Genomic DNA, 26,906 nt, shown 5'->3' with positions numbered 1-26,906 from the left:
TCCTTGACTACTACCCACTGCAACATAAATTGACTTCCTATGTTGTAAACCCAAGATAAGCAGATACATATAATCTAGAGCAGTGTTTCTTCCTCCATACGTCTGCCTCTGTCATTTAGTTCCCATATACTCCATAATGTTCAATCCCTGGCTCCTTCGGGAGGGATGTAAATCACTACCAACCCCATTGGGGGATTCCAGTTACACAGCAAGGCTCCTTCTGCTTCTCCGTCTGAAAATTTGTGGCAGTTTCATTTAACTGAATCACATAACTTTATATAAAGTTACATACAACATGGAATAATGCAGTCAATACAACAGTTGATGTCTTATTTTTATGTTAAATTCAATTTACTCTTACAGTGTCTCCACTGTTCCAGTTTTCACTATGCTGCAGACTTAGACATTAGAATCTGGACCGGTAAGGGGCAGAAAGATGAAGCTCTGCTTGCCTGGGGACACAAGAAGTGATTTGGGGGTTAAAAGGAAAAGTAAATTTGAATCTGGTAAATAGCTGGCAATGAAACGGCAACTCTTACATTGTAAAACCTAGTTCTGCAGTAAGAACTGTAGTCTCAAAGTCATAGATTACATGGAAATCTAAATATTGCAGGTAGCTTGATTCTGTACTACATCTTACATTAGCTCAAGCCAGGAAAAAGAGCAGCACGACTTGAGGTAGTTCTCCATTACTTTGCAGTATCTGTTTCTGGAGCTCTGTCAGAGAAACTGAAGCTTTACTCAGTGTGCCCATACGGTCTGAAAGAACCACAGCACTCTTATACAGACATTTTTACCTCCAGGCTCCCAGCCAACCTCTCTTCATGGTCATCAAGACAAGTGGCACAGCTGATCATGATGATCCTGAGCACCTCCACTTAAGCAGTGAGGCCAGGGCCTCCACGCAGTGTCAAAATGAGATTTTAATAAGTACATATAATTTATCTTAACACTGCAGCAAGTCTCCTTTTAAAACAGAAAAAAAAAAAATTCCCCCTCTTCTGCTTGGTGTTTGGTCTTTCCTGTACATTCTTTCCTAAGTAACTTTTGTTCAGTTTTAAAGTATTATTTGCATGAGTTGCAGTAGTGACCAGCAAACCTAGTTATGAGCCAATGTCCCCCCTCTGTGCATGGAGCTGCACAGACCTAAAAGATTGTCCCTTCCCCAAAGCATTTGTAGTCTGCAGAACCTTAAAAACAGTGCTTTCAGTTAGAAAGAGATATGAGGACAAATGTGGTCTTATGTCTAACACAAATGATGAAAATGAATCCAGGTAAACTCCTGTTCCTGTTTCCATCAGGAATATTTGATTTGATTAAAAGCCAGAAAATGTAAAGTACACAGAAGACATCCTTTTATATTCAGACTAATGTGTGGAATTCTCAGGTGCTGAGATTTTGTGGAAATAAATGTCTTAGGAAGCTTTAAACAAGAATCAGATATTAACAAACAAGCACAACATCTGTGATTTTCATACCAAGGATGAAAATTACAAGCAATATCAATCATCTGGCTTGAAACTAAGCAGCCAGTCAGTAGATACTCCCAGGAGCTATGTTTCTTCACAGAGGAGAAAAAAATGGAAGTAAAAGGTCTTAATTTGAATTGCAAGCACTGAATGTTCACCACTGACAGAAACGCAATCCTGGAACACATGGACATTTTTCTGTTTTAACAGGTAAGCACTTTGCATCAGAAAGTTATTCTCGTTTCACACCCACCTCAACAGCACTGTTGTCCACAGGGTTATTTACAATTCACAGCACCACAAAACCAGAATTCAGCACCTGGTGTTTTACTGGAGAGCTTCAGTATCAACAGAAGAATTCTTATATTGAATCCTGATGGGCTATCACTCCACCACTTTCTCCAGTTTGGAACTATGATTCTGCTTCCATTCCATTTGTGCAATTTGTAGAGACTGCTTGTTTCATCTATTTTAACACATCTCAATCTGGATCAGAAAAATAATCATTGCCTGAAACAAAAACTTTATTACTTACCATCTTTTTCTCACGTACAAACTCCTATAACTCATCCTCTCCCACTTCCCCCATTCTATTTGCCTTCTTCCTATAATTAAGGCTTTTCTTTCCCACATTTTAGCACAAGCTCTTCTCCTTTCTTAGCCTCTTATATTTCCTGCTTCTTAATTCTGCTTGCATCTCTCTACAATGGCAACTCTTTCCCTGATGAAGTAGCAGGCTGTGCAAATACTTAAGTCTTCCCATCTAAGAAGTTTTCCCACAAATATAATGGCAAACAGAAAAAAGAAGGCAGTCATACTTGGACAACAGAGGTCTTGAGAGACATTACTGTGCTCTATTATACTTTGTTTCTATTGTCATGCTTCCCAGAGAGATGGTGGCAAGTTTCTTATGAAGACTTTAAACTCTCCATTACCATTCTGTGTTCATTTTACATATGTTGTAATCACACTTCTGAGACAAATTCATTTGAAATGCATGCAGATTAACGCATCTAATTTTGTACTCTAGGTGTTCCATTGTAAATCAGTCTGGGCACCGCCCTTAGCAGTGGTATTTTCAATAGACTTCAGCATCTGATTCATTTGCTTACGTTATGTTATCTCTTAGTGAGTCCTCACACTTACTCAGTTTGCAACTCTAAAAATGACCAACCGCCAGTCTCCAAAGTCAGAACATCTGTCTAGTTTTTCTCTTTATATCATTTCCAGAATTTAGTTTTAAATTTCTGATGATAACATGTGAGACCAGATTCAAGTCAATTACCTTTACAGCATTTCATGTCTGTAAAGGCAATAGTGGTTAATGTAACCAATGCTTCACATTGTATTTTTTAATGGCAATAGTGATGCAAAGTCCCATAAAGAACAGCTGAAAACACTAAAAGAGCCAGTCTTACATAGCTGCATAGCTACTTTTGAGGTGTGTGGGGGGGTCCTCTTTTTTTTTTTTTTATCTGCTATCATACATCCACAAACAAAAAGAGGATACATCATTCCTAATCCTGAGGTTTATTTAATGATGGCTTTGGGTGAGACTTCCAAAAAAGGGTGTAGAGCACCGATCTGTGCAAAATAATAGGAGCAAACAGATAAGGCAGAAAGAAGAGATGTGAAATTAACCTGTTCCTCAAGCATCTCTGTAATATGAGTAGGAGTTTCAAGAGCACGTTTTGCTTATCTCCATTTCTGATTTAGAAAATGCTAAAACTCCTTCTGACTTCACAGAAGGGAATTATGCCAACAGTGAGGACTTTTTACTACAAAAAATAAAAGCACCATAACGGTAGCAGGTGCTGAAGAGTGCAGTATGTTAATTGCCAAGAAAATCTTGAGACTCAAGGAAATGGGGACAGGAAGACCAAGAAAGGATGGATGAAGATGCAAGGAACAAAGTACAACATGCAAGGAACAACTAAAGAATGCAAATAATATATAATAAGAAGGCAGATAAAAGTATATATTCAGAGACATGTTAGAGGAAGAGTAGAGAAAATTTAGAGATTTCCCATTAGAAGAACTTGCAATGATTCAACCTGTTGTGAGAAATCAGAAGGAAACATAACTGGAGTCACATTCAGGTTGTCATTTCTGCATACAGAAGTGCTTAAATCCAACCTATTATGCAGCTTTCCTAATCCCCATGTTAACATGCAAGAGCTGATATTTAGCCTCTTCTTAGCAATGCCTTCTTTGGATTGAAACCAAAGAACTCACTTCTATTCTGTAAAGCGGAAAAATAACACATTCCATGTCTACTAAACTAAACAACAGTAGTATATTTTTCTTTCTAACTCTGACTGGTATTACATCCCTCCAGTCTTTGAGGAAAAGAAGGCTGGGGAAAAAAACCTTAAAATTACTCCACACAGAATGAATAAATAGAGCCAAATCACCAGGATGGAAAATAACTGTATGAGCCCTAGGTACCAAAGCTTACCCACAAATAGTTCATAGTGAATAATGCATACTGTTTAAAGTCAGTTAAAATAAGTGCCAGGTCAGTTATCAGGCAGCAGTGAATTTGCAAGGCTTTGAAACAAAATTATTTTTTTGGTTCTCCTTTTCTGAGGTACAAATAACTGAACTAATATGCAGATAGTAATGACTGAAGTGAAATGTGTGCAAGAGTTGGCCGGTTCTGCAGTCTTTCAGTCCTACATCAGAGCAGACTGGTGGTGCTCAAGAGGCAATAGTAATATGAAAGAGCTAGCTTTGACTTTGTGAAACGAGTTCTTGACATCATGTCAGGTCTTAAAGCACTACTATGCCTCAGAAATGGAAAGGATTTGTCTTGGCTGAAAATCAGAAAAGCAACAGCCTAAGGATCTACCACCATGGGCCAGTTGCCTTGATTCCAGTTTAATTTCGACTTTAGAAACATCATGTGTTTGGCTGTCAGATTACAACCTTTGCGTGACCTAAAACTTCCACATTGTGTGTTCATACAGATGCTTCAGGGCTAGCCTCCCTTCAGATGTATTCAGCTCCTCAGACTGCTGAATGCTGGCTGAATTTTCCAGCCTTTGGAAAGGTACATGGAGTTCTCCAGCAAGGCCATTAGGTTGAGGGCATTTATGAAAGAAATTAAAAATGAATTAAAATCAGATAGTATATGGAAATATATGGTCTTTCCCCACAATGTTGTACCCTGCTCTTTATTTTATCTTCTCTGGTCAGTGAGCCAAAGGCTTAAACAAGAAGTAAATTGATGCACTGAAAATGCAGCCAGATGATTATTCACAGGAGCTCTAAAGCTTTTCAGTCACTGCTTTCCAGGATTCAGTAGAAAGGTGTTTAAATTGTAACCTAAATTATTTTTTCCTTGATGTGATTGTCCCTGTCAAAACATGTGCTGTTCGTATGAACGCAGCTCAGACAATTCTGATTACCTTCAGTCAATAACTTACCCCTAATGGCAATATTTTCTAGTGATCCAAGGACTTGAACTGTTATTAACAGTGATGATGCATATTTCTATACTGGATCAGGAAAAGATATTTTTATCCAAGGCTTGGCAGGAAAAATTAAAATAATTACTCTTAAATAATAATAAATGAGTAAAGTATTCCATGAAATGTTTGTCTTTAATTTTTGTTTTTCTTGAAAAAAAATAGGTGATTAATTTGCTGTCTAGAAATTAAACCTTAAAATAAATAAATAAATAAATAAATTATAGTGCTTTATATTTTGAGGGAGGGGTTTGGTCATGTTTTTACTAGAACTGCATTAAATTGCATTTCTATTTGAGCACTGAAAAGCACCAGAAGTAAACTGCAAAAATTCCAAAGTTCACAGTATTAGGGTCTTATTTTAACAGCTGTCAGAAATTAAACTGCTTTGTCTCCTAACCATTTGAAAGAATCCCAGCCCCACACAGACATACCTGAAAAAGTCTGGCCCTAAGTAAATTATGCAAAGACCTTTCAAGTAACATCATTCTGTACAATTCATTCACATAAAAGTACAACATATTCTTCCAGGTGAGCAGCAGTCATCCAGCTACTAGTTTCTACAGAGGCATGATAAAACATATACTGCCTGATAAATAATCTATCAACAACACATAGCACTATGTAATAACTCAATGATTCTAACATCCATCTTAATTCATAAACAATCAGATATTGAACTGTTGCACTTTTTCAGTGTTGGAAGACTTTGTAGAAAATTTAAAGGCAAATTATTTCTGTCACAGTTGTTCCTTCCTTGCATTCTTTTGGACATTACTAGCTTAGATATCTCTCGGCGCAGAATCCACACCAAGACAATTTGAAAACACTGAATCAAGTCTTAGCTTTCCTTTGTTAAGGAAGAAGCATAAACTGCTCTAGAATCATGGAAGTTTCTACCAGAAATCCAGAAACAAGAGGCTTTTGTCCCCACAATTTTTACCACCATGAGGTTTAAGTGTCACATTTTGTACTGAACTTCAAGATACTTAGTTGTATAATTTTGTCTCCTCTCCTATTCCAGTGACTTAAGCAAGTGAAAGATAGCACTACTTTGCCTTGACAATCAACTGCACTACACATTCAGAAATAAGAAAATCCCAGTTCCTTTTCTCCTCTCAATACAATCAACATTTATGAAAAAGGTACATTAATGACTATGATTAAAAAGTGTACATTGTCTTCAAACAGGTTTTGACATGTCCTGTTTGGTAAATCAGCAGCCTTTCATATAACTTTAAAAAGCTGTGTAAGTATTTACTTTGTTAAAATATCTTAACTTATACATTTGCATTTTAGTAATCAATACTGCTTCCACTTTAATTAGTCTTACACATGTATTCATGTTTTGGTAAAATGTTGTATTTATTTTTTTGTAATGTTTATATTAACAATCCATAGAAAGATATCTATTCTTCTGAATAATAGCCTGGATATTGTTTTTCTTTCAAACTCCTATTAGAAATCAAAGTAGTGATCTGTGACCATTGCCCAAGAACAAAAGACACTCAAAGCTGTGTCTAATCTAAATACTATCTTCTTTGAATTATTTCTTATCCCGGATAGTCTGTAAGTACTCAACTAGTTTAAGCATACCATTTCACATCTTTATGGCCTACAGCCTTAAATCCCAATAAACTTGATCCTTTCAGGAAGTCTTTGGATACATAGGCATGTAAGGACAGACAATTCTAAAGAGCATATGGGAAAATCAACACAGAAGGAAGACTGTGATGTAGGGTTTGGGGTTTTTCCTATGTCTTCAAGCTACTGGAGACCCTAATATATCATGTCTGTCAGTATAGGACCTCTCTTGGACAATCTGGGGCAGGAATTTACATGGACTGCTGGAACACAGTCTCATATTGGTGATGTGACCTTTTTTCCCTAAAGTGGATTCACTTTAGCAAGCACCACACTGGAAATTATGTGTTAAAGTCATTTGAGAAGAACTAGAAATAACATAAAGCGACCATGGCTGAGATTTACTATTTTGTATATATTTTTATTGTATAAAGAAGAAACTATCTCATTCTGAGTTACAGAAAAAAAAAAAAAAAAAAAAAAAAAAAAAAAAAGAGATGTTTAATAAAATTGAATAACATTTACAAAAGCACCAATATCTAACCTACAACTTTTGAAAATGTCATCCTCATTAAAAACACTGAGTGTATCCACAGAAATATCTAAGGGTTAATACATGGTTTTGATATTAATACTGGATGCCCATATGAAAGAGACAGGTTTGATTATAGCCAAAACCTATTTTGGCTCATGTCACATAGAAGACAGAAGGAAGTAACAAGAGAAAAAAAAAAAAAAATTGCCCACTGTAATACTTAAATTCCATTTTACCATCAAAAACAATAGGTACATTTCTTGTATTTTCTTGTCTCTGTCTCTGAATATGTGAACATTTTTCCTGTTGTTAAGATCAGTATGGAAGCGCTCTCTAAAATCCCAGCTAAGTAAAACTTAAGCTTACATCTAATTCAACATCACTATCAACAAGCAACAGCCATGGAATGGTTATTGGAGAGCTCTAAATGCAAACTACAGAGAAACTCAAATCGAATGCATTTCTGCTTTAATATATACCTATTTAACCCCATTTTATCATGGACTGATGTTATTTTAGGTTAGAAGGTAAACAAAACATGCTTGTTCACAGTCTTCTTGTATCATGTAATGCTGTTTTCATCCACACTGATTATAAATTCTCATCATTGTTAACAGGTGCTAGTCAGCAACTACAAATTGAATCATGAATGAACAAGGAATATAAATTTGTAGAGACTGACACATGCTAAGGTACCAGACTTTAAAATTAACAACGCATCCTATTACCAACCTTGATAGTATTCAGGAAACAGGCTGATGTTTCCAGGTGGGACTATCTTCATTGACAATATTTTGCCTAACTGCCAACTTCTGTTAGACTTTGAAATTATTTGAACATTGATCTTGAATGATTTCAGCATTTCATGGAATCTACCTGAATTTTAATCCAGCAATTTGAATCCAAACCCAGCTAAACCTTTTACATCTAAACACCTATTTAAATACAGAGTCTTCCACTAAGAGCATTAACAGCACCAAACTCATTAGTCACAGTCATTCTGAGCATCTTTGGCCATGGAGGTAGCAGACATAAAACAGTCTACTTCCTGCTGTAAACAGCATGAAAAGTAAACCTTCTGCTGCTTAAATTACTATCTTCCTATTTGTTAGCATGCCACTTGTGTCATCATCTTTACTTTAGACTTTCGAGCCACTATGAGTTGAATCAATCAGACTACCCTACCAAAAAAACAGCACATGGCATGGTAGTGGTTTGGGTTCTATCGCATCCATTTGGCAATGTTGGATTACTACCAGTTTTCTTAACACCGCAATTCCACTCATAGGAAGTTGGTGTAAAACACTATCATGAGCAACACTGTGATATCTACTATTTTTGCCAGATTTACAAAGCCCAAACCCATCCTAGATAATACAGGCTGGCACAAGGCAGCATTTTTTCTTCATTGACAACATACTGTTTGCTTTTTACTGATTTTTTCATAATTGCTTATGTACTTGAAAATAGCTAATCATATTTTTTTGGAAATGGAGTTAAGCACATTGGCCCTGCAAAACACTTGAGCTCCTTTGGGAGAATGTGGACAATTCTCATTGATTTTTCATAAATGTGGGATAGCCTCTGTGGTAAATGAAGACACTATATTGGAGACAGAGTACAGCATCTTTCTTTCAGCTAGTCCAACTTAAAAGAACAGTAACATCCTCTGATGGTCATCTTCTTTATAAAAAACATCCCAGTCTAGCAGCAGAATATTCTCAGTCAAACTGTAGGTAATACACGAGCCACTGGCACCAGGGAATCATCTGGGAGGAAGAGGCAGGCAGTCTTTTTAGCCAGATATGGAAGGTGGTGTTTTTGTTACTCTGTGCTACTTATGATATTTGTGATGTCAGAACTGAATGAAAGAGGAACAGAAATACCTTTCTGTAGGTCATCATGCCGTTGGCAGTGCAATCTATGTTATCTGTGGTGGGATAGCCTCAGTCAGCAGTCAAATGCCCACCCAGCCACTTGCGAACTACCCTCACCAAAGAGGACAGGGGCAGAAAATAGGCCAAAAAATCTCATGGGTCAAAACAAAGACAGGAAGATTGATTAACAATTACCATCAGGCAAAAGAGACTCAACTTGGGGAAAATTAATTCAATTTATTAACAATTAAAATAGATTTGGATAGTGAGAAACCAAAACAAATTAAAATACCACCTTTCTCCGTGGTGATCTACTTCCCTCAGAAATGTACAACATCATCCCTGAGAAGATACCTTGCCTTCATGCTCAACAATAGCAACAATAGCAATCTCCAGAGGTTTTGGTTTTCTTTGTCTATTCCCTGGTCCCTAGCAAGGTATCCCAACTTCTGGGCTTCCTTACTTTCTAATTCCTGACTGTCAGCCTCAGTATCCTAGCATCCAAGCAACCAGGCAGCAATCTATTCACCTGGCTGGCAGACACAATCTTTTCACATATCTCAAAGTTTGCTCAGGGACCAGGTAATTTGTGCCTATAGAGGGACTTCTGTTACCTCCTTCTCCTGTTTCCTTGCTGAGGGACCAGCTTCCTGATCAAACTCTTCCTCCTCCCTTACTAATTGATGCTATGGACCTGTCAACTGCTGCTTCCAGTTTTTCTTTTTGACTACTATGGTGATTACTGTAGATAGGGTTTGGGTCCCTGTCTTAACCATGGTGTCCTCTGATGTAGAGGCCCTCCTTCCTCTGCTCTGATGGAGCTGAACAGAGGCTCAGCAGTCACAATGTTAGGAACTAATGGGTCTCATTCAGGCAGGCAAGGCACTTCTGTCAAATGGTGCACCAAGTCAATGGGATTACAAGCCTATTCAGGCACAAAATCTGAGGCTTTGGAAGGCTTCCCTAAGCACCTGCCCCAAATCTCCAACACACTCTACCACCCAGGGATCGATGGTGTCAGGCACATTTCTCTGTCAATTCACCAAGTTGTTTACTCTTACACCTGGATGAAATCAGGTTCCACATACCCAGCAATGTCAAATAAGACCAAACAGCCTATATTGACGGTGTCTTGTCAATATTTCAGAAAGTGTGAAGTTAAATGCCAAAACCATCATTATTACTATTGACTTGTGAAGGGATGGCAGTCAGGAAAAATTTCATCACACTATACATCCTGAAAGCTCTATCACCCTATGCTAAAAGGGTTTTAATAGATATAGAAAAAGAACTGACTTGCCCTCTATCGTGAACTGGGTTCACAGCAGAGAATCCAACCATACCTTCACTGTCAAGTGCCCAAACTTTCAGGAGAGGTCACCCTACCAACACTTAAATTCATAGTTCTACAACAGCCCAACAAGTGATATTAATGGAGAGCATAAAACTTTGGAAAGCCTGTGGAAGTAAAGCAGTATACATAGTCCACTACCAAGTGCTATATTGAAAAACAGCATGTGCACTAATATATTGCTTCCTTCCTTAAGTTTCTTATATGTTTACACAAGCCATTGTATGTAGGATTTTAAGGGATTGCCAAATTGCAAAAAAGCATTTTCATTTCCAACTATTTAACATGTCTCTTCTCCAATGACCTCAAACTCTTAAAATGGGGCATTTTGTTTGTGTCGAGTTTGCATTGCATTACCCACACAGATGCTGGAAAGTCAGTTACATGACTTGTCTTGTTGCATCATCCCAGGGGATATACAGGAGATTCATCCATCTTACAAGATTCTCACAAAGCCTAATTGATGCTTATTAAGTAATATAAAACCCAGTGGTCTGCATAAACATGATTAGACACATGATGTTGAGCATCTTTCTCCATAATCTCTTCACATCAAAACTAATTTCTGCTAAAAGAACTATCACCTGAATTCTCTTAAGAGTACAGTTTATTTTCTTAGCATAATTTTTGCCTTTGGTTACTCCAATACTATTCCAATCACTAGTTTTATACAAAGCCATGATCAGTTTTTGCCTTCTCTTTTCCCTTTGATTATCAGCTACCTTTTAAAGCTTTATCATCCTTAATTTCATAGTTTAATAGATTTTCTCACTGAACTCTCTACTACATTTGGACACAATATTGATTTCAGAACATCTGCCATTCTCCCTCAGGCAGGATTGTAAATTCTTCTCCTATCCTGTCTTAAGCCCAGCTTCCCTCTAGATTTGGAAATAGGAATTCCTTTTCTTCTCACTAATGCAACAGAATCCCACTTCCAACAGCAAAGGAGACTGAACTTCTAGTTAGACCTCCAATCTGAATTTGGGAACACTTGCTTAGACAAGGCACAAATAGGGTCCTAACTCTATGCCTGAGTGAGGCCTTCCAGAAAAAAGTCCCCAGTATCTGATGACCCTGTCCTGACTCAGTGTAACACTCTATAATTCCCAGTGTATCAGTCCTAGATTAAACCGAAGTCAAATTTAGTTCCCAGCTCTCTGTCTGGTACCTTGAATTTAGTTAAGCTAAGCTGTTCCTGTCTGCTTTGATCGATAGCAATACTGAAGATATTGCAGGAAGAGAGGTATTTAGCCAGGTGTCCCTTTGTAAAGGCTTACTCTTTACACTGAGTCAGAGCAGAGTATGGGGTTGATACAGTGTGGCTGATAATAAAACCTGTGGGTAAATTAAAGGCTTTGTTTATCTCATTATTGTAAAAAAATCTTGATTTCACATTCACTCCTACTTCCCTCAATTAAAATAATATTCTTAAGAGGCTTTTGGTTTTTTGCTTAGCTGGGTACTTGAATATAAATTACTAAACAGCATGTCAGAACGATGTTAATGTGTGCCTTGGTTCCTGTTTGTATATAGATGACCAAATTCATAACTCTGCAGTTTCTCTGCAACTTGTGAATAAATTTGCTAGATTTGCCATTTTTTAAAATCACTTAATTAGGACAATTCAAAGAAAATGTCTTTTCTTTTAGTTCTGCAAGCACATATAAAACATGTGCAAGCCCTATCGTACTTTTTATTTCAACCAGCTTTTGAGCACAATCCAGACTATGTAAAGCAATAGCCAGCCTGTTTTACAATTACACCAAACAGAACAGCCCACTCAGCCCTAAAAAGGGGTGTACCAAACTCAATTACCAGCATAAAAGAAAGAAGGGTATGTGAAAACCTACCTGAAAAACACATTGAGAATTCCAAATTTCCATTATTGGCATTTAATAGGTGAGAATTTCTGACAAAAAGATCAGAGCGATGCTGTTGGGCAGATTCTGTGACAAACAACTGAACTGAATATACTAGCATAATGCTTGGTAAAGGCTTGTAGTCAAAATTCCAAGCTGAAACATTCCACACATACATGGAGTAGGGGATCAAGTAAGATCTAATGGGAAACTAAGGTTTGTACCACCAAAGTATCTAGTTTGGGCACTTAATGTAGGAGACTGATTTCCTTTGGGTGTCTGTATGAACAGTATCAAAAGGGAGCACCAAAATCAGGTGAACAATAAGACACCACTACAGAGTGACAACAATACATGAAGAAACTTAAACATTTACAAGGCCAGGGATGCTATCACCCAGACTAATTTTGTTAAAGTTAGTTTCTCCTGTTCAGTGGAAAAATATACTTAAAACATGTCAATCCTGAAATGTTCCATTATTCATTTCAAATAATACATATTGGATGATGCAGATGAAAAGCACATGAGCAAATCTAGCACATAATACTGTTTTCAATAGCACCTTACTCTTTGTTTCATTTTAATGCTGATGGTTTTCCAAATGTGCTCTATCTTACCTACACAGTCTCCTATCCAAATGTGTTATATCTTACCTACATACCCTTAGAGATACAGGCTGTGCTCCAAATATATTGCAAAGACTGCAACAAAAATAAATAGTGAAAAGAGATGCATTGACTGATTTCACATGATTCCTTAGGCCAGATTACCTGATTTACAGAAATCATAATTGTGGGTTTTAAGGAGGAATATGATCAGGGAAAGACCAATATTATAGCACAGGGTAAAAGGAGAATGTCCCAGTCATGACAATGACAGACACAAAGACTTCAGGGAAAGAAAGGGACAAAATGAAGTCTGATAGATCAGAATGACAACAGAATAAAAAGGCATCAGAAGCTAAATAGGTATGGAGACAACTGTCAAAGGCCTTGAAGGAATGATTTTTAAATAATAGATAAGAAAGAAAAAAAAAGAGAGTAAATAGAAGGATTAAAGAAGACATTATCAATCTAACAGAAAAGACAGAAAATGTCAGTCCTTATCATTTGAACAGGATTCATCAAAACAGAAAACCAGACATAAAGACATTGCAAAAATAAAGGTGAAAGTCAAAGAGGCCTCAGAATAAGAACTATCACAAAACTGGAAATGTGGATAGACTATATGTGATAGAACCAAACTGACAATATTTCAGTGAATATCTACAAAGATAAACTAGAAGAAAAAAGCAACTGTTCTCATTTTGATAAATACAGACTTTACCTGTCCCATACACACAACTGCACTGTTAGTCTGGTAATATAAAAACACACATACATGCTGACTTGGTCATCAGCAAATTTGATGTTTTAAAAAACAAACAAGTCTGCATAATATCAGTGTCCTAGCTTTCAACAGCAAAGAACAGAACAAAGTGTACAACTGAGAATGCCAGGTTGCAATCATAGGATTGGAAATATGTTAGAGTAATCAAAACCATTCAATAATTTGGGGTTTCAAATTATCAGGAGACTTCTTTAGTGAAGCACATGAAATTTTGCCATGTGTCACACTACCAGATCGCATTCTGAAACCAGAATTCTTCACTCCCTACTTCAGTTCTAAAATCTTTGTATGAACCTTTTCCCTAGAGTGTGCAAAGCACAAAAGCACTGATGTTACATATCCATATAAAGGAGTTAGTAATTAGCATTTACTTCAGCAAAAGTTCACACCACCGATTAAGTTGGCATACATCTTCATATCCCCTTCCTGACATCTGCTCTACCACCCTGCCACTTCTTTTCATTCATTAGAAAAGTAAATATAGAAATTACAGGTAGCCTGAATTGCATGGTTCTGAAATGAAAGGACTGCCTGCAGGACAAGAGGGAGAGGACAGGGAGAGAAATCACACTCAAAGCCTTACCTTCCAATTAGCAGGAACTCCCCAAGCACTCCCAGGCGCCTCATGGCAATGAGGATCCCCCTCACTGTCATTCCCTCGCAGAAGCAAACAACCACTCTAGCCTTGGGTAACCTTTCTCGCAGCTTGCGGAGGAGGCGATCAAAGCTCTTTTCCCCAGCATTGCTGTAGATCTTGTCAGAATGAGCAATGCAAAGACCCTCTTGGGCAGCCAGCTCTTTGAAGGCTTCCATTCCACTTTCCCCATAATTTCCTGTATTAAAAAAAAAAAAAAAAAAAAAAAAGTTTATATTGTATCATGCATTTAACCAATTAAGGGGGTCTGTGATGGGAAAGGGATAGTTTTCCTCAAAAAAATCAACTAGCATTAGCAGAAGGAAGAACAAAGGAGATCCACCAAAATGAACATACTCAGTGAAGCAACAAGATATCCATGTATCAGTAGGTCTTAACTGACCTGGAGACTGCAAATTTCTTTTCTTACATGGATTTACCAGTGGTTATTAAAGGCAAACAAGGGATGGATAGGTAGAAAAGGGGACAAACAGCTCAGACAGTAAGGATAAATTTTTATGAACATTTCTATGGTAAAAATCGCAGTTGTGCTAGTCCAGGAAAACAGTCACAGTAAAGAGAAAAAAGGATTTCATTCCAAGCAGTTCTGTACCATGCAGTCCACACTTGTAAAAGTGAATGAAAGATGGATGCAAATTTAAAACAGACTAATCTAGCAGTATTTTGAAAGCCACTTACAGTAATTTGGCTGACCAGTGTTCATGTCAGTTAAAATTTAGGCTTGATGTTTCTCTTGGAATAGAAGACTTTCTGTCTGTAAGAACTTCAGCAATAACTCTTCCTAATATAGAAATATTTTAATGTTGTGGTCCAGACAATATCAAAGCTGATTCTCAAATTTCCTTCACTTTTCTATTTATACATTTAGGAAGCCAAATCAACAGCTTTACAAGACTCAATCTGCCTTCAGCTCAGCTTTACAAAACTCAAACTGCCTTCAGCTATGGATACAGGTGAAATCTCAAGTTTTCTTTGAATATTTTATGCCTGCCATGAGCACAGGATTCATGATGAACATCAATCAGGCAAGAGGAGCAGATGGATTACAAAAAAAAAAAAAATCTATGAACAGTAACAAGAAATGGTTCAAAAAGAGAAGCGTAAAATTAATGCTATCCACATCCATAATGTTTGCTTAATTTCTTGAGGAAGTAACATCAGATATGCCAATCATGTCTAGACCCAGACCTTTTAAAGCAAGGGGTGACTGAAGAGGTCCATTTTCACCCTTTGCAGCAACAGTTTGAAATAGCAAATTGGAAAGAGGAAGACTTCTGAATCAGCCTAACTTCCTCCACAAAAAATCATAACTACTCAAAAGGTGTAGCCACCAGAGGGAAAATTCAGCAAGAGACACTTGAGGCATTCTTTATAAATCCAGTACAAATAAGTGCATATTTCCCAGAGAAGTGGATCATTTGCCACAGACACACTAGGAGAGTTATAGTCATACTAGGATGCAGCCAAACCTGCCAGGTCTAGTGTCAAACACAAAACTCAAGTTCCCCAGCCTTTTGCACTGAACTGCCCTAGTTTCTCACAGATTTGCAGCACAGCAGAGTGGCCTCTTTTCCAGTCTGTGACTCAACACCAGATACAGCAAGCAGGTCAGTCTGCTTTTTTGTCTGTGAACCAGACATCCTCCAGAGCAGGAGCAATGCCATGGACCTGCACTGCTACTGGCAGGGAGAAAAGCAGAGGTGTGCCTAGTGGGAACACACCACCAAGCAGCCCCCACTGTGGGGTCAGCACTGCAGCCCCATCCCGTGACCCTGTACTTGGGTAAGTGATGTGGCCTGGTATAAGGCTTGTCATATGCTGAGAAGGGCACAGGTGGAGACATTCCATGTATCTTTAGGCCATAACCTGCAGCAACCAGGGGATTTACCCCAGGTCCTGAGGCTGGGCAGCTTGAGCCATATTGCTTCTATGACTTGTCTCAGGTTTCAGACTGAGGCAGGACAGCCTCATCAGTGACTTGCCATTAGCAAGCACCTTATGCTTCGGAAGGAAATTAGGATATATTTCCCAGTTTCATGTGGAAATTTGTGCAACACAGACTCATTTTAAACCAGTATGATTATTCTTGAAGTCTTACCTAAGGGGAGCCAGGGGACTAAACTGAATCTTCTTAGATGTTTAGGCAATGCATTTTAGAAAATAAATGTAGTAGGTTTCCTGCCTAAATATTAAAGTAGGATGGGATTTTCTCATACATCAGTACAGCACTAATTCTGCTGTAATTCAAATTAATGATTTCAAGAAATGAAAAATTAAATCCACTTGGAATTATTTTTGTTAGCTTTAATTTTGATGGAATAACATATATCTCAAACTTAGTCACACCTGTACTAACAGTACAACAGCTGACCAAAATATAGGCTAAGAGGAAGTAAGGTTGTTGCTTATAAATTCAGTAAGAGTGATAAAGAACCTAGAAGGAGAAAAGCTAATTAAGATCAAGAGCAGTGACACAAGATGAAATAAGCAAAAAACAGGCAGAAACAATCTGAAGCTGAAAAGGAAAGCTTTCTAACACATATATGAAAGTAGTGGAACAGCTTTCCAATGGCAGCACAAATAAAGAAATCTGAAGTTAGATTGGAGCTTGCTCAGCTCACAGGAGCGTTATGTAACATAGATGTCTCCAGCAGCCAGATACGAGACTTGATGACCCAGGAGGTCCTCTCAAAGTCTGTTTGCCATGCTCCCAAAGCAAGACAGCATGCTGCACACCTTCCCCCTCCAGGGGAAAGGATCAGGGAGAAAATGAACATGTGACAGATGTTAGCTACATTGTTCAATGCACTCAGCTACTCGGGTATGCACAATGTAAGGGCATATATAGAATAGAAAATACTAATTAATTCTGCGCAACAGCCAGGAACATATCCATCTGTAGCAGCTTGCTGAGTACACCCATTTCAATCCATACGCATGCAACAGCTGAGAGGGGAAATGTGTAATGAAAGAAATCTGAGCAAGGTGGTAGTCAGTGAAGAGTTACAACAGGGCCACTGAAGAAAAGATCCAACCTTATCTGCAGCTGCTTTTTGTTACCAGGATCAGCTGTGAAACACAGAAGTGTTTATTATTGTGAGGCTAAAAACAACTGATTTTTGTTCTGACCTGTACTCAAAGCAATGTGAGCCAGTAACATACTTTGAACTCCACAACTTGCTAATTTTTTTTTTTTTTAACTGTGTTCATCTTGTATCCTATTCATAGAACCAGATCTTTTCCTTACATACTTCAAGTAGAGTCTGTACAGCAGTATAAAGTTAAATTCTAACTATGACAAGGCTGCAATTTTACCAAGAGGATTTTTGTGACACTCTTCTTGCAGTGCCAAAGACAACTTTGCTTCACCACTGTAAAAATCCTAGATAAAGCCATTCCTGAGAGGGATCCACATATCTGAAGATGCTGGCAAGAGTTATGTGCAGTGGGAATTATTCTCACTCATTTCATTCCATGCATTAACTATCTTAACAAAACCATTAAGATGATGTAGTAAAAATCAAAGATGTTATCTTGATCAACAGAAGGCAGACAAAAGAATAAAAATATCAAAAATTTAGCCTCATTAATTGCTCCTGTGAGGCAGTAAGTATTACATTTGTGCCACAGCTACATGGAAAGGAACACTATTTGCTTATATTAACACTTGAGCGGTGTGGGGAGCAGAACCCATGAGCTCCATCTAAAAGGTTTATACTCTTCTTTTTATTATAGCTGTTCGGCAAATTTGGCCCTGTTCTCTTCATCAAGAGAACCATTTATTCTTCATTTATGAAATGGAGCGGAAATGTAGCCTTAGCAATGAGATGCTTATGAGAATCCTGGAGATTGTCTTCTTAAGGGATGCACAGAGATGCTGTGTGGGTCTTCCCAAGCCAGATGACAGGAAGTGCAGTGTTTTCAGGGGGGTTTTAAAGAAAACAGTGCATTCTGCGTAAATCAATGTCTGATTTCATTCTAGGATAGGGATTATTTGTGGGGCAGCATAAGAAAATATGAACAGTTCGTAACTGTGCTGCAGAGAACATCCCCTTGAAATGTAGGCTAGCACCTGTTTTTAAGAAAGAAAAAAAAAAGAAAAATCTTAAAGAGAAAGAAAACCGTAATGTTGAAAAGGAAGACTGAGACTGTCCTCTTTCACTCTGCTTTCAGTGTCAATAGGAAATACCAACTACTTTTTTAGAAATGCCATTAGAGACACTCATACAAAAGCAACAACAAAATCCCACAGCAGAGGACTGTGACTGGAAGCATGTTCCAATGGTCTTAAATAGCAAAAGTCAGGGTGCAAGAGATACTTCACCTGGGCCATGACCAATATCTACAGGTGAAGTCACCTATTCCTTGCCATTAGGGGCTTATTTGCTGCATTTATTCATCTAAACAGCAGCAGTAAAAACAATTTAGATGAAAGGTGAACACAAAAAAAAAACCATACACCCTGCAAACATGCAGTGAAGGAAGTGCATCAGTAAAACAACAACAAAAGCTAGCTTCACCACAGGGTACTGCAGAAGCAAGTAATCTTTTGGGAAGACCCCCCTTTTCACAAATATCAATCGAGAAACTATTTCCTGTCCTCTTTTTTCCTCTCTCAGCATTATGATCTATTTGTTCACCTCTCCCAAATTTGTAGATACATTGCTGGAGGTATGAAGTTTACTTCAGTGTTCAGTATTGATTCACTATAAAACATATATTTTCCTCAGCTGCTCTTTAGCAGAGAGAAAATAAGAGGAGAACAAGAGGACTGGATAACATAATAGCAAGGAATAACTACTCAAAAGCGTCTGTACTGCAAAGACAAATTATTTGGGAAGAGCAGAGTAACAACATGGTCTGATTACCAAATTACTTGCTGATATGTTGTAATAACTAATTTGTAAGAACTAGTGATAATATTAATAATACTGTAACTGTACAGTTGTCAAATACAAGTCCGGGAAGAAATGGGTTTGGATCACTCTGCAAAAAACAAAACAGGTGAAAAAGAGTGCCAGTTTTTTCTCCTGTAACATCCTAAGTTTCTCTATGCCACAAGGGCATCTTTGAATAGGGTCAGTTAATAAGAAAACAATTGGGTTATCTCATTTGAATACATTTCCTATCAGTTGAACCATATCAAATAATCATGTACATACTCTTAGTCCATTGCAAACTAAAATTAAAAAGTTCAATCATCAGATTTAAACTAGTATGTTAGTAACAGGTTGGGAACACATACATGATCAGCTAACCTGTCTCAGATGACAAGCAGTCAGTTTCTAAACCATAATAATTCAACCACTTGCAACCATTCATCCACACCTTTAATTGGGAGAGTTAAAAATAAAAGCAAAAGTCTACATTTATTCCTTGAACATAGCAGACTGACAGAAAATGAAGAGTTGTAGAAATGGACCTGCCCGTGCATATGATTTTGGTATATCCCAAGCATAAATACTACACACATAGCAAGCAGCTCTGTTGGCACTTGGATTCCAGGGCCACTGAGCTGACACCACCCCTGCTTCACCAGACTCCTCTATTACTGTGGAAAGGGCAAAGATTGATTACTTCCATAGTTCCCTAGAATCTTTTCCAAGGCTAAAATCACACTGATGTCAGGAGGGGCTGCATTTTACTAGTTATCAGCTATTCCAAATAGGATTTGTGTTTCCTTTTTCAGTGAACTCTCTTCACTGAATGCTGACTTTGCCACCTAAAGCCCTTTACCACACAGTTTCTTCTCAGAGTTCAGATAGGTTTCTCGACACAATTTCCTTTCTTCACTGAGTATCTCTCACCTCAGGCGTTTTTAAGGGACTACTTCAAAGCAGGCAAATTAGGCCGTGAGAGCACTTCACAAACCCTAAAGGACTAACCACTTTACAATGAGAAGAATTCGGCATGGACACAAGCTCCAGTTCTGTTACCAGTCAGGACAAAATAGTGAAGAAAATACCAAAAGAAAAACCTTCACTAGACCAAAGATCCCAGTCTAACTGCAAATCTTAAAAGGAAAACTCTACCTCTTACTTTATTCTAAGTAGTTTGCAGATAGATTAGAAAAACAAATTGCTTTACAATGAGTACTGAAGTATCTATTTCAATTTCTCTAAGTACAACGGCCTTCAAGAAGAGAGAAACAAGTCCTGGCAACACTGACCTTTAAGGACAGTTTAATACAAGTTAAACATCACAGATACTCACTACAGTTATTCCTCTCCTGGAGACCAGCTGGATTATCCACTGCTCCCTGTTGTTCAGATCAGGTCTAGGCATCCACCTCCTTCAGTTTTAAAGTGGCTTTTAGCCTGCTACCACCCATAGGTATCACAGACCTCCTTCCCACCACCAGCCTGCCTCCCAAGCCAACTCATGGCTCTATGTAAGTCAGCATTTCCCTTACATTTCCCTAGCTGTTTTTCTTTGGCATTGCTGGAGAGACTTTGTGTTGGGTGGAAGCCTCACTGTCCTTATTATGGAGAGGACAACTCATTATTAGAAATTGGAATAGCACAATAAACAGTCTGTCTTCCTTTAAACTGTTTTAGCAAAGTTTTCTGTGTCCATCAGAGATTTCCAAGAAACTACGCTCTAGCCTTATGAAAGCCAGGAGGATGTGTTAAATGAATGAACTGAGTCATATTTCGTACACTACAGATACCTGCCATCTGTGCTTACAGCCTATTTTTTTTTCAGAACTTAAGGACCTTCTATAAATTCAGAAAGTGAGTTCTTGAGACCACACCAGTCTTTTTTTTTTTTCTGAAGTAAATTAAAACTGAGTACAAGGGAGAAGACAAAACACAAGATGGAAAGGTGAATTTAGATGATCAGTATAGCCATTAAACAGTACGCTATTCCTACCGCAATCCAACTTTTCAGAGAAATTAAAACATTTGTAATAAGAAAATACACAGTTTTATTAAATACCAGGTTTCTTTCTGTCAATTAATTACAAAGCACATACATTTTGCTAACAGCTCACCATAGTGATGTATTATCCCAGTAAAGACCCGAACAAAAGTAAAACTCTGCTGCCAAATAAAAGGGTTATATTTAAGCCTTCATCCTGAAGGAGGCAGGTGCATCGTCTTGAACAACTGATGGATGTTCTCGTCAGGAATACAAGCACAGGTGAAGTCAGTCCTGAAGTAATGAGAGTATGTGGCAGGTGCACCTGCCTGATGAAAATGTGGCTTCCTGGCTGTTGAACCTTTTCTGTGCCCTGTTCTCAGGGCTTTATGGTAGTTGGGGTCCTCAGTCAATAGGGGCTGGTATTGGCCACAGGTCAGATTTGTCTTGGATATAAAAGGAGTCCCCTGGATAAGTTGTTTTGAGCTGGTCTCTCTTAGAGCAGTGTACTGTAGGTAAGGAATCCCCTCTGGGGTTGGGATGCAAACCAGGGAAAGTTTTTTGGGGTTCCTACGGGTTAGGGTGCTGTCTTAATAAGTTCCTTGGGGTTGAGAGTTGTTTTGTGGTTTTTTGTTTTTGGTTTTTTTTTTTTTTTTTTGGTTGGTTGGGTTTTTGTTTCTGTTTTTTTTCCCCCAGTGATTGATTGAGCATTTTGGGTTGTTGCTAAACCCTTTGAGCTTGTGTGGTGATAGTTTTGTTCTCCTCTTAGGGATAGTTGAACCTGCTGTTTGGATGTTTGTGGAGTGTTGGTTAATTGTGCTAAAAAATACATTTTATTTTTATTGTTATTTGTCGAACTGAGAGCTTCTGAAACATAGTATTAGTCCTAAATGACACTTCCCTAATAAGAGAAATGCCAAAAGCTGGTCTTATGCTAATATTTTTTTCCCCTAAATGTATTCAACAACTATACCCAGTGCTTATTTATTATGTGTTGTACAAAAGAGCTTTAGAGTTTTATATTTTAATGGAACTATTTCCGCTGCAATCCTGGCTGATATATAGTACTTGTAACAATTTACTTGCTGAACTTAGTCTTTCTTTTCATGACTTATCAGTAAGGAGCTCCCAGTTTTCTTCAGAATGTATTAAAAATAATTTAGTGATGCTTATCATTAACTGTTGGTTAGTTCTGGTGGTTGGCATTGATTGAACAAAGGGTCGTGGATTTTTTTGGTGTTTCTTGATTAAGGCTGGAACGTAAGAATAAAGATTCAACACTCCTCCATGAAAAATCACTATGTTTTTAAGCTTGCTGTGAGTATTTGAGTTAGTAAAATCACTTACAAAAATATCTATAGAAAGAATATCCAGAAAGGACATCAAAGTAAGTGACCAATATTCTCTTTTTTTAAAATATGAGCAGACATTTCAAAAAGAAGGAATGAAGAATATGCCCAGTTCTGCTCATGCTTTGGCAGTTATGCAATTAGGTTAGCTCACTTTTCAAGCACAAGAAGCAAAACATTGATGCCAACCTTGAGCAATCAAAACTCACACACACAAGTGCCCTACTATGAATGAAGGTTTGAACATAATGGGATGAAGAGAAATTTAAAAACATATTTGTACTGGTTATCTGGTTTCTGAATCTGAGGATACAGAGAGATCAGCTTCAGATCCTTCCCTATAATCCTAAACGTTAAAAATGGCTATTTTATTTTTGTGAACCAAGATACTCATGAATCATCTGTTTTCATGGGCTGCAACTTAGAGGGCCAAACATCATGAAATGGTCCATAGAGGGTCAGCAAGACTATGAAGGCTTGCTGATACCTCCAAAAGCCATTGATAACACACTTTCCAGATAACCTATGTTAAAATATAGATTACTACTTCAAGTGTATTTTCTACTCATTTTCTCATTAAAGAGAAGTTACTGCTTGGACCTATTCCCACTGAAGCCTTTGATTTCAGTGACTATACTATCAGATGCCTATTAATTTTTAAAAGGGCCAAATGGACTATTAAAGTTTGTTCTTTACTGTTTGTTAACATGCATCATTGAAACAAAAATCCAAAAAGATACTGACCTGAACTATAAGCCCAGAACTAAATGTTCATGGCTTATATATGATTTTGGCATCAATACTTTCTATTTATGTGAGCCACAGCTCTAGTTCTGAACTATATCAAGTTTGGAATAATTTTTAAGTAATAAATCTTAGTCTTATGTTTAAAAGACTATGCCTCATCATAGCTTATCCACCACCAGAGAAACCATTCATCTAAATGGAACAAACTTCTGGGTTTTGTTGCAAATAAGAAGATAGACCCTTTTGATGTATGCTTTACAAAATCCCTGCACAATGTAATCTTACTTTTCAGAAGAAAATTATATGATTTTTAGAAAGAATTGTGTTTTAGTTTAAATATGTTTAAGAAATACCGTGGCTGCTTTGCCTTACATATCTATTAAAGATTTTGATGAAAGTTAATATAATTTCCTAACATTATCTGAACTCTCTACCCTCACTCACAGCCTACTTTTTATTTTGACTACTATGACCAATCATCTGTAATCAATTATACCATCACAGCTGGAAGAAAACAGAATAACATAATAAAAAAAATTCTGCTGCTTGGACTGATACAAGAAGAAAGCAAGCCAGAAAGGTTTAGATGCTGAGTCTGAAAGCTAGGGATAAGAAGAAAAAACACTTTTTTAACAATTTAAGAATGAGGCCTAGGAAAAGAGAATTGGAATACATAAGCAAAGAAAAAAAAAAGTATCTAAACAGAAGTGTTTCACTTTTATAGAATCAACATTTTCAAAAAGATTCAATTTAACTTTATAAATATTTTTTCAGTAACACCCCCCCCCTCCAAAAAGCATTTAGTCAAAATATTTCCAATCACCCCTAAATTGAAGTCCCAGTTCTGCAAACAGTCACAGATGGTAACTTGAATACTTACAGTGATGCTTTAAAAGACTTACAGTAGAAAAGTTAAATACATAGTACAAGTGTTTGTAGGATTTGAGACTGACAGAAATTCAAAACAAACAAAAAAAAAATAGAATCCTAGTTTTGAATGGGTATCTCAACAAGAAAGTTGAGGTGAGATATTCATGTTGATATTTCCAAATGAGTTCATAAACTCAAGGATTAACACGATATAAATGTTTGAATTATGTGATGTTAAAAAAACATATCTGATGTTGATTGGTGAAACATTTGAAATACCTTTTCCCACAGGCTATTACAGTAACTGCAGATGAAAAGGTGACTTAATGCTGAGAATGCAGGCAGAGCTAGTACAGGAAATGAATGTAAAAGCTGGATTACCACAAGCAAAGAACAAATTAATAGTTTACTTTGTGTAGCTCCCACAGAGGTAATATAAAAAAGTGAACTTTAGAAGGGCAGAGTTGTGAGAGAAAAAACTGACCAAATGTAAGTAGAACAAAGTGATAAGCCTGAAAATGGGATATTGTAGAGCACTAAAAAGTGCTGCTTGTGAATTAAGAGCGAAATGAAGAGTTCATCATCTCCTCTCTGAATTGCAATAAAACTACAAAAGCACAAACTGGGACTGAGCATATGTATTGAGTTAGACAAGCCTGAAAAAACAGGACTGTCACAAAACTGTTTCACAAAAAAAGATAAAGGTAACAGCCATTATCTGACCTCGCAATCCAGGAGCAACAGATTGTGTATGCTAATGCATTGCACATTGACCGAGAAGCACAGTGGTTCTGTGTCCAAATGACTTTGCCAGGCTGCACCCCAGGGATGACACCTTGGACAGCCCAAATCCTTCCACGCCCAGGAGGGCTCCCAGATCACCTCCCATGCTTGCTGGACCAAATGGGGGAGGCCCCAGGGGTGAGAGACCCTCGCAGCACTCCTTTACAGCCTGTGTTTTTTATAGTTGATCAAGTGTGCCCAAAGAAGGCCGGGGTCTTGTGAGAAAAGGTAGCCCTGCAGCTGTAATTCAGCACTGGGAGGATTGCAGCATGCGGGGGTGTCCCACACAGGAGCAGCTCGGGAAGGGCTGCAGGCAGTGGGAGGGACTCCAGTTGGAGAAAGTTGGTGTCCCACGACGGAGCAGTGTAAGGAAATGCTGTAGCCTGTGGGAGGGACTCACATTGGAGAAAGTTTGTGGAGGACTGTCTCCTATAAGAGGGGGACCATGATGGAGCAGGGGGAACAAGTTTCAGAAGCTCTCCCCTTCGAAGATGGAAGAAGCAGCAGCACTGACTGCACCCCCCATTCCCTGCCCCATGCTCTGCTGGGAGGAGGTAGAGATATCGGGAGCAGAGCTGAGCCCTGGAAGAAGAGAGGGGTGGGGGGAAGGTGTTCTCAAGATGTGGCAATGCTTCTCACTGTCCTACTCTGTTATGTGTTGTTAGTGTCTGTGATAAAATTATATTCTTTTTCTTTCTTCCCCTAACAAGTCTGCCTTTTGCCCGTGACCATAATGGGTGATCTGCCCCTCCTGGTCCTATCTCGAATCCTAAGCCTGGCTCATTTGTCCCTTCTCATTGCCAGATGAGAAGGGCGGGAGTGAGTGGCTGCATGATGTTTGACTACTGACCAGGCTCAAACCACAACAGAATGTTATAAAATCTGCCCCTGAAGATATGACCGAGCACCGTGGGTGCGTGATCCAAAAGCACAGGACATTACAAATTCCATTTTGGAATTATATAACCTAGGATCATTAACATGCTTCTGGTATGAAATAACAATGTTCTATGACAAGACTTAAGCAACATATAGTGAGAAGATACTGAATTCTTCAGGTGCGTAGAATGTTTTCAGGCCATGTATCATCTGCTTCTTGCATCTAATCCAAATACAATCAACTGAATTGGTGCTGATACCAAAACACATGAGATCCAAAAATAAAAATTTTCAGCTTCTAATTATACTGGACAATTTAATTTCTTTCCTTTTTTCTTTCTTTCTTTTTCTTTTTTTTTTTTTTTTTTCCAGATGGACTGTATAGTTCATTTTCTCTTTTAATTAATTTAATTACCATTAAGCTTCAGAAGCACAAATTGGTACAAATTGGTATTAAGGTGTTAAGTTGGCCAAGTGTTAAAAGAACAAATAAAACATTGAGGCTGTTTATGACAGCAAGTTCATAAATGATTCATAAATGTGTTAAATAGCTGAAGAGGAGAAACGGGTCATAGAGAAAAAAATCAGCAGTGTGGAGGTCACTGCAAATTCTGTATACCACTGAGGTCTCACATAAACTCCTTCTCTCTCCAACAAAACATTTCTGGCACTTAGGTAAAGACCTGGTAGTCCTTTGACAAGTCCCACATAATCTCCTCTCCTCCACAGTAAGCAAGATATTTAAGTTAGATTTGATGATTGTTAGTACATGACCAAGATTTCACCAAGAGAACAGAAAACCTTGGCATTTCCCTTATGGTTGTAGAAAGAAGATAACAACTCTTAAGACATAACTAAGAGATGTACCAGTCACATACCACTTCAGATGGCATTGATATGTCCCTTTGATTAATTTTAAATGTTTTCTTTCTTAGCACTATTTTTCATAAAATTGAATGGTTTGCATGCACTCGCCTACTTGAGAAGTTGATCATAATGTAGTGATCCTACAAGGCACCTATAAGTAAATGAGATTTTTTTAGCCTATTTTGAAGAGACCTTTCCTATTAGATGCTATGACTAGATTGGATTAAACAAGAGATGTTTCTGTATGTGATTGTATGCAGAAACAAACCCACAGCTGCTTGGAACAGGGAAGTTCAAGGCATTTGTGAGTCTGCATTATGTGAGAGCAGAGATGCTCAGGGACTGGTAAAATCCCACT

The 26,906-nt window shown here is 37.9% G+C and overlaps 1 protein-coding gene across 7 annotated transcripts in view; it reads right to left on the bottom strand.

Moving 5' to 3' along the window:
• The window catches only part of GRM1 (glutamate metabotropic receptor 1), a 198,477-nt gene that overhangs the window by 144,534 nt on the left and 27,037 nt on the right, over window positions 1-26,906 (bottom strand). For all 7 annotated transcript variants that reach the window (XM_042796093.1, XM_042796094.1, XM_042796096.1 and 4 more), the window contains exon 3: window positions 14,121-14,370. In XM_042796093.1, the coding sequence (XP_042652027.1) occupies window positions 14,121-14,370 (250 nt within the window). The remainder of the gene's footprint in view (window positions 1-14,120; window positions 14,371-26,906) is intronic.

This window comes from Tyto alba, unplaced genomic scaffold (assembly GCF_018691265.1).
Source record: "Tyto alba isolate M040663 unplaced genomic scaffold, T.alba_DEE_v4.0 Super-Scaffold_22, whole genome shotgun sequence".
NCBI classification, from domain to species: domain Eukaryota; kingdom Metazoa; phylum Chordata; class Aves; order Strigiformes; family Tytonidae; genus Tyto; species Tyto alba.
The sequence above is the reverse complement of the archived record's forward strand: the minus strand, read 5'-3'. Positions and strand labels throughout refer to the sequence as shown.